Here is a 14581-nt window from a genome sequence, read left to right as displayed (position 1 = left end):
GCGCGCGCGGGGGGACTCGGGGATGCGCGAAGCTCCCCTACCAACTAGTAGGGAATATAAATGACGACCGGGACACTCAAAGAGAAAGCGACCGGGACACAAGGGATGTTCGATTAGCAATCACCATCAACAAAACACCGGGACATAAATGACGACCGGGACACAGGGAATATAAATGACGACCGCGACACTCAAAGAGAAATTACAGACTGAGACACCGGGACACAGGGAAATAACTACAACGGGGACGCCGGGGGGCAAAGGGGGATATATAAATGAGGACGGGGACACAGGGAATGTTCGATTAACAATCACTATCAACAAAGCTCAAGGGCAATCATTAGAATAATGAAGTATAGAGCTGAATACAGATCGTTTTTCCCATGGACAATTTTATTTTGCATGTTCAATAGTCGGTAAACGTGACAATCTATTTATATGCACAGACAATGGGACAGCCAAGAATGTTGTATATTCGCAAGTTTTACGTAGTTAAAAAAATATATCTATATATATATATATATATATATATATATATATATATATATATATATATATATATATATATATATATATATATATATATATATATATATATATATATCTAGCTATTCACAGGTGGGACACACGGACACAACTACAATGGCGCGTAACTAATATGGCGCGTAACTATTTACGCGCACGGAGGGGCTTTGGGGGGCGCGAAGCGCCCCACCAACTTGTTTATATCTATATATAGATTTTATGCTTTCTATGTTGAACAAGCAGTCCACTGAACGCAGCAAATGTCTAATGATGCTTCAGACCGATGTTTGACTCCTATCAGCATATACTCCAGACCTAATAAGAGTCTTTCATGTTTTGCTTGACAACTATTTTTTTTCTCGGCTCGGTAGCATGTAACCATCAAACAATGAGGGACTACTACCACACATCCACTACCAGCTTTGGAGTAGAAGCAACCATTGGTGAGTAATTCAACCAAAGTCTTGTAATAACTATCAATTAATCTATTAAATGTATAACAGCGTTCAAACTGATTTCAGAATAGTTTCTTGTAATTAGTCAATATACAATAAATACAAAGAATAACCTTTGCGTGCATAGGCACGATAATTTTATTTGCTTTTTACTTAAATGCACTGCCTTTTAAAATTATACTAAGTTTCTGTTTAAACAGCATTTATTAAAAATAGAATAAGGCGATTCAGAATTTGTTTTTTTTTTAACTGGAAGGTGAATCCACCATAATAAAATCCACCACCTCAACCAAAGCGAAATCTATAAGACGGACTTGGGCCACTTTTAAAGAAAGCCCTTAACAATTCAGCTTCTTCATCAATTAGATTGAATTGAGCTTCTTTATCTTCGTAAACTTCGTCATACCGAGATTTACTAATAGGGTTAGAGAGAACTGTGTAAGCTTCTCCAAGTTCCTTGAAATTATCTTCATGTTTCTTCCGCTCCTCTTCTGTCGCAGAAGAATATCGGTCAGGATGATGAAGAAGTGCTTGTTTCTTGTAAGCCTTCTTAATTTCATCGTTGTTGGCATTTTTTTTTACTCCAAGAATCTTATAGTAATCTTTTTGCTTGGACTTTTTCAATGCTATTTTTGCCTCGTGCAATAGTCTTTGGGTTTCTCTATTTGCATTTTTTTCTAGTTTCATACATGCTTCATAGTCTCTGACACATTCTTCATGTTTTTCAAGACTTCTGTAGGATTTTGCTCTCAATAGTAATGCTTTGATGTAACCATTATTCAAGTTCAGAGCCGCGGAACATTCGTCAACTGTTTGAGAGTGATTTCCGAACGTAGAATAGACAAGAGCTCTATTATAATATACTTTAGAGTTGACCAGCTTATTAACGGGATCGATGGCGAGTGTTTCTGAATAGCTAGTGAGAGCTTCTTTTAATTTGCCTTGTTTAAATGCTATATTTCCTTCCTCTTTCTTCGTCATCAGCCGCTTTGCTTTCTTATAAGTTTCTCTGGCTTTATCATAATCGGGTGCTAATCGGAGTACTTGCTGGAAATAAGGAAGAGCCAAATCAATTTTATCTTGATAATATAAGCACATTCCACAGACCAGCAATGAGTCAACATCTGTGCTATCTGATCTTAGTATGTCATTAACGATTTTTGCAGCTTCCCGATGTCGCCCAAGGTGCATCAAGGACTCGGCTTTCTTTACTTTGTATCTTCGGCAATACATAGCAATGTCCAAGGCTCTCTCAGAACAATATAAAGCCTTTCTATAGTCTTGAATTTCAACAGCTTTATTTAGATCTTTGTCTATTTTATAAAGGGTATCAATAGTTCTAAGCTCAGTGTCAATAATACTATTTGTAGGTTCTAGTTCTTTTACTTTGACAAAACTTCTTTCTGCAGTGACTACATCACCCATCACCAAGGAGCATTTTCCCATTCTTAAATGACCCTTCGTAGAAGAAGGCTCACATTTGATACTTTCTCTGGCATCTTGAAGTGCCTGGGAATACATTCCCAGCATCATATAACAAGCAGCACGATTGTTATAATAAGGAGCACACGGATACAGCTCAATGGCTTTGGCATAACAGTCAAGAGCTCTTCTATAATCCTTCTGGTTGTAGTATTTATTTCCTTCATCCTTTTTATCTTCTGCAAGCTCCTCAGAACTTGGAATGACTTCAGTTATATCATCTGAATTATATAGATCATTATTATAAGCGTCATTGTTTTTCAAATCTGGACAGTTTTTCTCCTGTCCTAGATCAACTTTAACTTGATAAGACATCTTTTTATAATAACTGTTTTAATTTGGGTTATCATCTTATATTGTGAATGTGACGTCATGATCCCTGCTACTATGATATCTGTAATTGAATATGACGTCATGATTTTTCTCATTTTATCGCATTAATGAAGCTTCTATACGCCTAATGACCTCGTGTTGGGCCTGCATTTTTTGCCAATGTCCCATTTTTGTCATCATTTTAACTGATAACGTCACTTTACTTTCACTGCTGCGCTATTTTTGCAATCTTGAGTAGCCGTAACTTAAATATTATATATTCCAATTTGGTATGGTATGAGATAATTTGAGATGGTATGAGAAAAAAAAGCTATAAAGAAAAAAAAAAAAAAACTAAAACTAAAAAACTAAAAAAAAAATTCAATAAAAAATTAAAAAAGAAAAAACTAAAAAAAAATAAAAAAGAAACAAAAGAAAAAATTAAAAAAAGAAAAAGAAAAAACCTTAAAAAAACTAAAAAAAGAAAAAAGGTAAAAAACTAAAAAGAAAAAAAGCTAAAAAAAAAATAAAAAAGCCACAAAACTAAAAAAAAGAAAAACTAAAAAAGAATAAAATTAAAAAAAGAAAAAACTAAAAAACTGAAAAACCTAAAAAAGAAAAAAAACATAAACAAAAAAAAGAAAAAAGAAAAAACTAAAAAAGAAGAAAAAACTAAAAAAGAAAACAAATTAATAAAAAGAAAAAACTAAAAAAAGGAAAAACTAAAAAAGAAAAAAAATAAGAAAAGAAAAAACTAAAAAAGAAAAAAAATAAGAAAAGAAAAAACTAAAAAAGAAAAAAATAAGAAAAGAAAATACTAAAAAAGAAACTATCTATATATATAAAAATAAGTTGTCTGTGGATGTGTCTGTGTTTTCACGTTCTTCTTGTGATTCCTCGGCACGCTTTCTTTTGGCATTATCTCTTTGAGCCGCAAGCCTGTTTTCACGCTGTTTTTGTGATTCCTCGGGATGATTATTTTCGGTAATTTCTCTTTGAGCCGCAAGCCTGTTTTCACGTTGCTCTTGTGATTCCTCGGCACGCTTTCTTTTGGTAATTTCTCCTTGAGCCGCAAGCCTGTTTTCACGTTGCTCTTGTGATTCCTCGGCACGCTTTCTTTTATTACTTTCTGTTTTAGCCGCAAGCCTTTCGGCATTATCTCTTTGAGCCTCGGCAGTTTCTTCTGCCATTGTAGGTTTTATACTAAAATTTATCTTTGATTTAACTCTTTGAGCAGCTTCCTCGGCTGTTTCTTCTGCCATTGTTGGATTTATACTGAAATTTCTCTTTGAATGGCCCCCTTATATACTTATAATGACGTCATACACAAAGCCTTATATACTTATAATGACTACAACGGGGACGCCGGGGGGGACAGGGGGGATATATAAATGACGACCGGGACACAGGGAATGTTCGATTAGCAAACACCATCAACAAAGCTCAAGGGCAATCATTAGAATAATGAGGTATAGATCTGAATACGGATTGTTTTTCCCATGGACAGCCGGGACACAAATGATGACCGGGACATCTATATATATAAAAATAAGTTGTCTGTCTGTGTGTCTGTCTGTCAGGTGACGTCATGTTTCTGTGTTGACTGACGTCATGAAGTTAGTTGTCGTCATTTTTGCTATGACGGTGACGTCATTAAAGATATTTAATCATGAAGTTAGTTGTCGTCATTTTTGCTATGACGGTGACGTCATTAAAGATATTTAAGACATATATGTTCACGTAGAAATCTATGAATGTTTAAGTTTAAAATGACTGATGAACTTACAATGGCAAAAGCCGATGAAGGTGCTCGAAGAGTCTATGCCAAAAAACTTGCTGCTGATAGAGAAAGTCAGAAAAGAAAGCGCGCCGAGGAATCAAAAGAACAGCAAGGAAACAGGCTTGAGGCTGATAGAGAAAGAAAGAACAGAAAGCGTGCCGAGGAATCAAAAGAACAGCAATGAAACAGGCTTGAGGCTGATAGAGAAAGAAAGAACAGAAAGCGTGCCGAGGAACTACCAGAGCAACGCAAAAGCAGACTTGCTGCTAAAAGAGAAAGTGAAAAAAGAAGGCGTGCCGAAGAATCACAAGAACAGCACGAAATCAGGCTTGCTGCTGATAGAGAAAGTAAGAAAAGAAAGCGTGCCGAGGAATCACAAGAACAGCAAGAAATCAGGCTTGCTGCTGATAGAGAAAGTAAGAAAAGAAAGCGTGCCGAGGAATCAGAGCAACCTGACAGTTATCGACTGGCATTCAGGTACAGCCCAGTCGATGATTATAGCTTGAGTAGATGTGTTCAAATCGGGACAATGTCTAAAATTTGTCCCTATTGCAAGGCCTTGAAATTCGATGCTGAAACAATGGGAATGTGTTACGCCTCAGGAAAAGTTAAACTTCCTCTATTGGCTGCACCACCAGAGCCATTGAAGACTTTCCTTACTGGAACTACGTCAGAATCTAAGCGTTTTTTGTCAAAAATCAGAAAATACAACTCATGTTTCCAAATGACGTCGTTTGGAGCCCAAATCGAAAATCCAGATCAATTTATGTCTACTTTCAAAGTAAAAGGGCAAATTTATCATAGAGCAGGGTCCCTTCTACCATTCTCAGGCGAAAATCATAAATTTTTACAATTGTACTTCATCAGTGTTTTTGTCAAAAATCAGAAAATACAACTCATGTTTCCAAATGACGTCGTTTGGAGCCCAAATCGAAAATCCAGATCAATTTATGTCTACTTTCAAAGTAAAAGGGCAAATTTATCATAGAGCAGGGTCCCTTCTACCATTCTCAGGCAAGAATCATAAATTTTTACAATTGTACTTCATCAGTGTTTTTGTCAAAAATCAGAAAATACAACTCATGTTTCCAAATGACGTCGTTTGGAGCCCAAATCGAAAATCCAGATCAATTTATGTCTACTTTCAAAGTAAAAGGGCAAATTTATCATAGAGCAGGTTCCCTTCTACCATTCTCAGGCGAGAATCATAAATTTTTACAATTGTACTTCATCAGTGATAGAAATTCTGAATTGAATGCACGTTGCGAAATTTCTCCCAACGTTGAAAGGACAATCGTTTCCCAATTGCAACATCTTTTCCACGAAAATAATAATTTAGTGCGTCTGTTCAAAACAGCCATCGATTTGACGCCTACTGATACGCATAAAATTGTTATTTCCGCTGACAAAACGCCTCCTGGCCAACATGTGCGCAGATACAATGCTCCAACTATCGACGAAGTGGCAATCGTTATGGTCGGTGATCAGTTTTTACCTCGAGATATTATTCTTCATAAGCGAAACGCTCAGTTGTTAAGAATTGCTGAAACTCATCGATGCTATGATGCCCTACAATATCCTATCATTTTTTGGGATGGAGCCGACGGCTATCACTTTAATATTCAATTGATGAATCCAGCCACTAACAAAGAAATGAATAAGAAATGCAGTGCAATGCATTATTATTCCTATAGACTAATGATTCGGCAGGATGAAGAAAATTATATTTTAAAATGCCGTGAATTGTTTCACCAATTTGTCGTTGATATGTATGCTAAAATTGAATCAGAACGTTTGCTATATATACGCCTGAATCAGACCAAGCTCCGCTCTGAACAATACATTCATTTGCGAGATGCAGTTATAAATGACTGTAATACCACAAACGTTGGAAGATTAACAATTTTACCTTCGTCATATGCTGACAGTCCCCGTCATATGCATGAATATGCTCAAGATGCTATTGCGTCTGTTCGTCTCTATGGTCGTCCAGATTTATTTATTACATTTACATGTAATCAATCTTGGGACGAGATACTGCAGCTTTTACTTCAAGGACAATCGGCGGTTCATAGGCATGACATTACGGCCCGTGTCTTCCGGCAAAAGTCAAAATCACTGATAAACTACATAGTAAAACTTGAAGTGTTTGGGTCAGTGCGATGCTGGATGTACTCAGAGGAATGGCAAAAACGAGGTTTGCCACACGCACATATACTAATCTGGCTATATAAAAAAATTACTTCGAACGAAATTGATGATGTGATTTCTGCTGAAATACCTGATAAAAATGTCTATAAGGGGTTACATGATATTATTGTAAAAAATATGATACATGGACCTTGCGGTGCACTGAACGAAAATTCACCATGCATGGCAAAGGAAGGTGCACAAAGCAATATCCTCGACTTTTAGTATCAAACACAATTACTGGCAATGATGGTTACCCACAATATAGAAGAAGATCTACTGAAGATGGCGGTAAAACAGCAATAATAAAGAAGCGTAACGGTACCACCATCGAAGTAGATAACCAGTGGGTTGTTCCATATTCTCCATTATTATCAAAAACATTTAATGCACACATAAACGTTGAATACTGTAACTCCGTAAAGGCAATCAAATACATATGTAAATACGTCAACAAAGGCAGTGACATGGCAGTTTTTGGCTTGCAGCCCGAAATCAAAGATTTCGACGAAATCGTACAATATCAGGCTGGAAGATACATAAGCAGTAATGAAGCTGTTTGGCGAATTCCTTCATTTCCGATACATGCACGTAGTCCAGCTGTTGTTCACTTAGCGGTACATTTACAGAATGGTCAACGTGTTTATTTCACGGAAACCAACGTGCAACAAAGAGCCCTGAATCCATCGGATACAACATTAACAGCTTTTTTTTTCGCTTTGCAAAAATGATTCTTTTGCAAAAAAACTGCTGTATACTGAAGTGCCTTCGTATTACACGTGGAATACTAAAAATAAAGTATTTGAACGTCGAAAACAGGGTAAGTCAGTCGACGGCCAACCTACCATCTTCAAAGATACCACGATAGGAAGACTCTACACCGTTCACCCCAATCAACATGAATGCTTCTTTCTACGCCTGCTTTTGGTGAATGTACCCGGTCCGACATCCTTTGAGTATTTGAGAACTGTAAACGGTACTAGATAAGATAAGATAAGATATTTATTTCAAAAAAATCACTATCACAAGCCCTCAAAGGGCCGAATTCGGACTTCGGAGTCGACTAATAAAACAAACAAAGCAAAAAACACAAAGCTAATAATAATAAATAATCAAATTATGAGTCAAAAAAATAAATAAAAAAATATATAAGTCAGAAAAAAAGGAAAAGGGACAAAAAAGTATAATAACACAGAAATGAACAAGAAATAAACATATATATCTACAAATTAAAAGGGACACTAAAAAAAAAGTCCAAAAACTCACAAAAAAAGAACGAAGCATAAAACACACGAAAAACACATATGAATTAAAAGGGAAACTAAACCAAAACAGCGGGAGGCAAGCAAATTAGTGTAACGACCTAAAGCACCTCACAAAAAAAAGAAGGGGGGGGGAGGAGAAACTAGTTGGCTATTTTATTTATTTTTTCGGTGATGAAGGGGACAAAGATTATTTCATATCTGGAAGTAACGCAGCGAATGGGAGACAAAACTGGGATAGGCTCAGAAACAGCTCGAGGCTGTCGTAATCTGGATGGTGAGTGACGTTTGGGGAAAATACTTGCCGTCCGAGGGTTCGTTATTGCATTTTTTGAAAAAAGGAGGCACAACGACGACCTCCTTCGCCCAAGGGTTTCCAAACTAGCTTTTTTTAGGAGCAGAGAGTAAGGCACCTTGCCTTCTTTGAAAATTATTCGCAAGGCTCTTTTTTGGATTGACTCAATTTTGTCTGATTCTTCACGGGAGATGCCAGGGTGCCAAACTGGACAAGCATATTCAAGATGCGGACGGACAAAAGACGTGTACAACCTTAAGGAGTGAGAAGGGGGGACGCTATATTTATTTAGGAGCTTAAGGAGGGCGATAGACGCATTAGCTTTATGGATGATATCTTTAACGTGGATATCCCACTTTAAATTTGAAGAAATTGTGACTCCAAGTAATTTAACCGAGGATGCATAAATTTCAGGAGGGATAGGATTAAGAAAACAGGGCGAGGATTTGAAGAAACAAATCGGCATTATCATGGACTTAGAGGGGTTTACGGTCATATCTAGGTCCAAAGCCTCACTTCCAATTTCATTGAGAATACTCACAGGGTCACTTAGTAAATTTCTGAAGCAACTTTCAACGATCGTTAGGTCATCAAAAAATTTCCAACGGTCAGGAACTTCCTTCGCAAGGCTGTTAACCATGACTGAAAAAAGGAAGGGGCCTAGGAGAGTTCCTTGGGGTATGCCATTGTAGATAGGGAGAGGATTTGAGTAATGGTTCTGGTATTTAACCACCTGTGATCTATTTGTTAAAAAGGAGGCAACCAATTTTACCAGTAAGGGATCGATATTGAACTCGCTTTCTAGCTTCTCAATTAAAATATTGTGGTTAACAAGGTCAAAGGCTTTCTGAAGGTCAATAGAAATTAAGTTTAGCCAGGAATTAGGTTTTTCGAGGATTTTCCCGATGTGGTCAATAAGAGAAACGAGGTAGTGGGAAGTAGAAGTTGATTTTAGGTTTCCAAATTGTTTCAGGTCAGTAAGAGGTAGGATTTTTTCCTTTAGCAAATCTGTAAGGAATCCTTCATACAATTTTGAAAAAATAGGAGTAAGCGTAATAGGTCGAACGCCATCAAAGCCAGGCTTTCCGTTTTTCTTTTTCAAAGGGGTAATGAAACCCTGTTTCCAAATTGTTGGAATTTGCCCAGACTTAGTAATTTCGTTAAACAGGACAGACAAGGGTTTAGACAGGAAGTCACCGAAGGCTCTAATAAGAGGAAATGGGATATCCAAAGGACAAACACTTGTCTTTCTTAGTTTATCAATTCTTCTTTCAATCTCAGACGGGGAAACAGTCGGGAAAAGAGGGGATGGGGCTCCTGTTGATTATTGGATTGGCAATAATGGAAGGCTCTGGACAATGGAAGCGAGAAATTTATTTAGACTATTTGCAGTAACATCAGGGGGCTCTGGTAAGTTGAAATTAAGCTGGTCAAGACTCCTGCCAAATAGCTTTTTAACCTCGGAATACCAGTTTTTTGGCTTATTAGTGAACAATTCTTCGATCTTATTTTTGTAGTATGATCGTGCCAATTTACGAATTTCTCTTTTAATTGATTTTCTTAATATATTGGCTTGATCGAGTTTATCATTCTTAAACAGCTTCAATTTGGTTCTAATTAGTGTTTTTATTGTTTGATTAATAAAGGGTTTGTCACTTGAGCACCTTTTAAACCTTTTTTCTGGGAAACAAATTTGATATTTATCAATTAGCTTTTTATGAAACGTGGCTGTTTTCTCATCAAGGTTTTGTAAGCTATAAATGTCGGACCAATCTTCAGTACTCAGCCACATACCAAAAGAAAGAAGACCAGAATTTTGAAGGGGGCGGTAAGTGCTATAAGTCTTTGAGAAAGTATGCTTAAAAGTTGAGGAGGGGGACAAAAGAATGGAAAGATGATAACTCCCACCTAATGGGGGCAAAGTTGAGGGAGGGGTGTAAAAATTATACATATTAGTTAAAATAACATCAAGAGAGGTATTTCCCCGAGTCGTCAGTGTTTTAACAATTTGCTTTACTTTAAGTGAAGCACAAAAGGAATCCATTTTAAGGTCATTGGCATCGCCAACTAAAAAAAGGCCACCATTGGGGTACTTAGAAATAACAAAATCAGCACTTGCCTGTAATTGCTGGATAAAATTACGTTTTGACTCGATATTTTGATTTGGGGAGTAATAGAAAACAGCTATTACAATAATACTAAATGGACGAGGGAGTACTTTTGGTCTAACACTTAGCCAGAGGATTTCATCATACTCGGATAAGTTAGGGACTTGAATAACCTTTGGGTAAAGGTGACTCTTAGTAAAAAACAGAACTCCGCCACCTTTTTTCCCGAGTGGGTGGTCTGAAGGACGGAGTTTAATAAACTCTGAATAATTTGTCAGGTGTAGGGACCCTGGGTCATGGGATTGAACTTCAGTAACAGCTATAATATCTATCAAATGTGATTCTGAAACCACCTCGAGTTCAGTAAGCTTTTCAAAATTAAGACTTTCAGCATTAGTAACTAAAAGCTTAGGAAAAACAAACCGATAGGGGAATTGCGACAGGGAAACTTGATGGGTTTGAGAATTTCCTGGGGGGTAGGGTTTTAATTTAATTTTATTATGCTTTGGAGAAGAGGGGTAAGAGAAGGATTTGCTTTGGGGATTTGGATGTGGGGGGACGGGCAAGGATATGGACGAAGCACGAGGACTTATTATATGACAATTATTGGACGGAAAAAGTCTCAGACCTGAGTCACGTTTACAGGGTAGGCACGAGGTATAAAACGAATGGGCTGGGGTTTCGTAAGTGCTGGGAAAGGGGGGCTGGGTGGGAATAGTGATTCATGTCCGTTAAGAAATTGCTGGTTTGCGGCGGAGTAGGGAGGGTATGGGGAATCATAAGGTAAGGGGGAAGGAAATATGACTTCTGTATACGGAGAGGGAGAGGAGATAACAAGGGGTAAGGGGGGAGTATGTAATAGGGAAGGGTTTATTAATTGTTGATCTGAGAATGCAGGGGGATAAGAATGAAAGTCGACAGGAACCTGACCAAGGGGAGGAGGGGGTCGTGAGTGCCTTCGACGCTGCCCTAAAAAAGGTTGGGTTTTAAACCTACCCCCCGCGTCTGATGATACATGAGCAAAATTACACGACTTAAAATGCTTAGTAGATTTAGCAGGATTAAGGTGGCTTCTGGGCAGCCCAGTTTTGTGGAGCCTACTACGACCTTTAATTGGCGATTCAATATGAGCTTTTGTACAGCCAAAGCACCTTCCACTTGAAAACTTTTTACAAATATCAACATGGGGGTATTTACACAGATTATTTGTACAACGGCTAAAAACAAAAAATTTACAAATGTGTAAATATTTACAATTATTAGAAATACATCTACTATCTAAGAAGTTAAAACACACATTAGGTTTATTACGCGTAAAATCATTAAGCTCATTTTTTTGAATATTTGATTGCATTGTGTAAGAATTTCCGCTTGTCAGTTCAACTGCATTGTCACTTTTCAAAGATGTGTCGTTAACACTGGATTTCAACAATAAATTATCTTCGGTTGAAGCGAGGTCAGTATGACTAGGTTGCGTAACCTTTTTAATCCCTTGAGAAAATTCTGACGAAGGAAGTTCACTAGCCCTTGCTTGATGAACCGAAGAATTTTGGTAATGAATATTTGCGGAAGTATCAGCTAAATGAGGAATTCTGGGCTGTGTAGGGGAATTTAAAGTATGTAAAGCTTCAACAATTGCGAGCTGAAAACCGACTTTTAACAATTTGATTTCTTTGTCCTTGAAGAGATTACTATTCTGGCGCTCGTAAAGATCAGACAAGCTATCATAAAGAAACTCGAGATTAATAATCCGTTTCTTGAGATTGACAATTTCTGCATCTTTTTTTAGGCAATCTTCACAGGTATGGGGCTCAAACACACTAGCCTTTTTTGCATTGCACGTGACTTCATCTTTACTGGAGCAAGAAATTTGTGGGGTAATTTGGGGTTGATGGTAGGTGGTAATTTTTGCAGAATCAATCGATCCAGGGGAACTATTTTTATCATTATTCGAAACACGAGGTATGGATGGGGAATTAACAATACCAATTGGAATGATCACTTCCAGTTGATTATCCTTGGAATTAGCTGAATTTTCTTCAATAGAAATAAGGTGAGGCTTTTTAACCTCGGGTGGTTGGATCACTTCAGGTTGTTTATCGTTGGTAATAATCTCGTCATTTACGACCATTGTTGATCGACACTGTACGCATAACAATTTAGGGTTTTTTAGGCGACTACTTTTTGTGATGCCAGCACAAGCTGGGTGCAACCATGCATTGCACTTAGAACACTGGAATGACCCAGTTCCACATTTTCTGTAGCAATCATTACAAGGATGGGACATTCTAGGCTAAGGAACAAAAACGAGACACAGACTTACCGTAGTGCATGCCAAGCTCTGAATTTATTGGAGAATGACCAACACTGGGATAACTGCATCAATGACGCGTGCGAAACGTCAACCCCAAGTCAAATTCGTGCATTGTTTGGCATCTTTTTAACAACTTGCTCTCCATCAGCTCCTACAGAGTTATGGGGAAAATATAAGTCAAAAATGTCCGAAGATATACTCCATCGAAAAAAGTTAGAGACGTCAGATATGACTTTTGATTTTACATCAGAAATTTATAACTACATTTTAGTTATTATAGAAGATTTGTGCGTACGTATGGCAAACAAACCTCTTCAGGATTTGGGAATGCCTTCACGTAACCGTATCGCTGCTGTTTTGACATGTGTAGAATTGGATCGTGAACAAAGTTACAGTACGAGTGATCTATTGTCGTATGTACAAAATAACATTTCCAAGTTAACGTCGGAACAAAAAGACATTTATGATACGATAATGCATTGTGTCGATAACAACGTTGGAGAAATTTTCTTTTTGGATGCGCCAGGAGGTACTGGTAAAACGTTTGTGATAAAACTGATTCTGGCATCAATTCGATCAAAAACTGATATAGCGTTGGCAATTGCGTCGTCCGGAATAGCTGCAACATTGCTGCCTGGTGGAAGAACTGCTCATTCCACTTTGAAATTGCCTCTGAATTTGCATTCTACAGAAACTCCCACGTGCAATATTTCCAAATCATCTGGGATGGGTAAAGTATTGCAGTAATGCAAACTTATTATTTGGGATGAGTGCACAATGGCACACATAAAATCGCTCGAGGTTCTGGATCAATGCTTGAAAGATTTGAGAGGGAAGTAGAAACCCTTTGGCAGCACATTAATATTGCTTGCGGGAGATTTCAGGCAAACATTACCTATAATACCTAGATCAACTCCTGCAGACGAAATGAATGCTTGCCTGAAAAATTCTAATTTATGGGCACACGTAAAAATATTAAAATTAACTACAAATATGCGTGTCCGATTGCAAAACGATGACTCTGGTCAAACATTTTCAGATCAATTGCTGGCAATTGGAAACGGAAAGCTCCCAGCAGACTCAATTTCAGGACGTATACAACTACCTGCTGATTTCTGTAATTTAGTGACGTCCAAAAATGAATTGATTGAAAAAGTATTTCCGAATATTCTAAAAAATTATAAAAATAATAAATGGCTAAGTGAAAGAGCGATTCTCGCACCCAAAAATATAGACGTCCACGAAATCAACAATATTGTTTTGACCAAGATTCGAGACCAGGCAGTCCTTTACAAGTCAGTCGACACAGTTTTGGAACCAAATGAAGCGGTTAATTATCCATCTGAATTTTTAAATTCCATAGATCTTTCAGGGTTTCCACCACACGTGCTACAACTAAAAATAGGCGTACCAATAATACTTTTAAGAAATATCAACCCACCAAAGCTTTGCAATGGCACGCGACTTGCCGTAAAAAAGAACAATGGAAAACCTAATAGAGGCCACAATCTTGACAGGGCCTTTTGAGGGTGAGGTTGTTCTTATTCCTCGCATTCCCATGATTCCAACGGATCTGCCTTTTCAATTTAAAAGATTGCAATTCCCAATTCGATTAGCATTTGCAATCACCATTAACAAAGCTCAAGGTCAATCATTAGAAAAATGTGGTATAGATCTTAATACTGATTGTTTTTCCCATGGACAATTGTACGTTGCATGTTCGAGGGTCGGTAAACCTGACAATCTATTTATATGCAGCGACAATTGGACAGCGAAGAATGTTGTATATTCGCAAGTTTTACGCAGTTAATTTGTATTGTATCTATCTATCTATCTATCTATATAAAAACGAGTTGTG

The 14581-nt window shown here is 37.4% G+C and overlaps 1 protein-coding gene across 1 annotated transcript; it reads right to left on the bottom strand.

Annotated features, from left to right (window-relative positions):
- Positions 1-613: 613 nt before the first annotated feature.
- Positions 614-3098, bottom strand: LOC136032394 (dnaJ homolog subfamily C member 7-like). Its single transcript, XM_065712705.1, has one exon. The coding sequence runs from the start codon at positions 2775-2777 to the stop codon at positions 1266-1268; it is 1512 nt and encodes a 503-aa protein (XP_065568777.1). The 5' UTR covers positions 2778-3098; the 3' UTR covers positions 614-1265.
- Positions 3099-14581: the final 11483 nt, after the last annotated feature.

The sequence above is a fragment of the Artemia franciscana genome, chromosome 10, assembly GCF_032884065.1.
Source record: "Artemia franciscana chromosome 10, ASM3288406v1, whole genome shotgun sequence".
NCBI lineage: Eukaryota > Metazoa > Arthropoda > Branchiopoda > Anostraca > Artemiidae > Artemia > Artemia franciscana.
The sequence above is the reverse complement of the archived record's forward strand: the minus strand, read 5'-3'. Positions and strand labels throughout refer to the sequence as shown.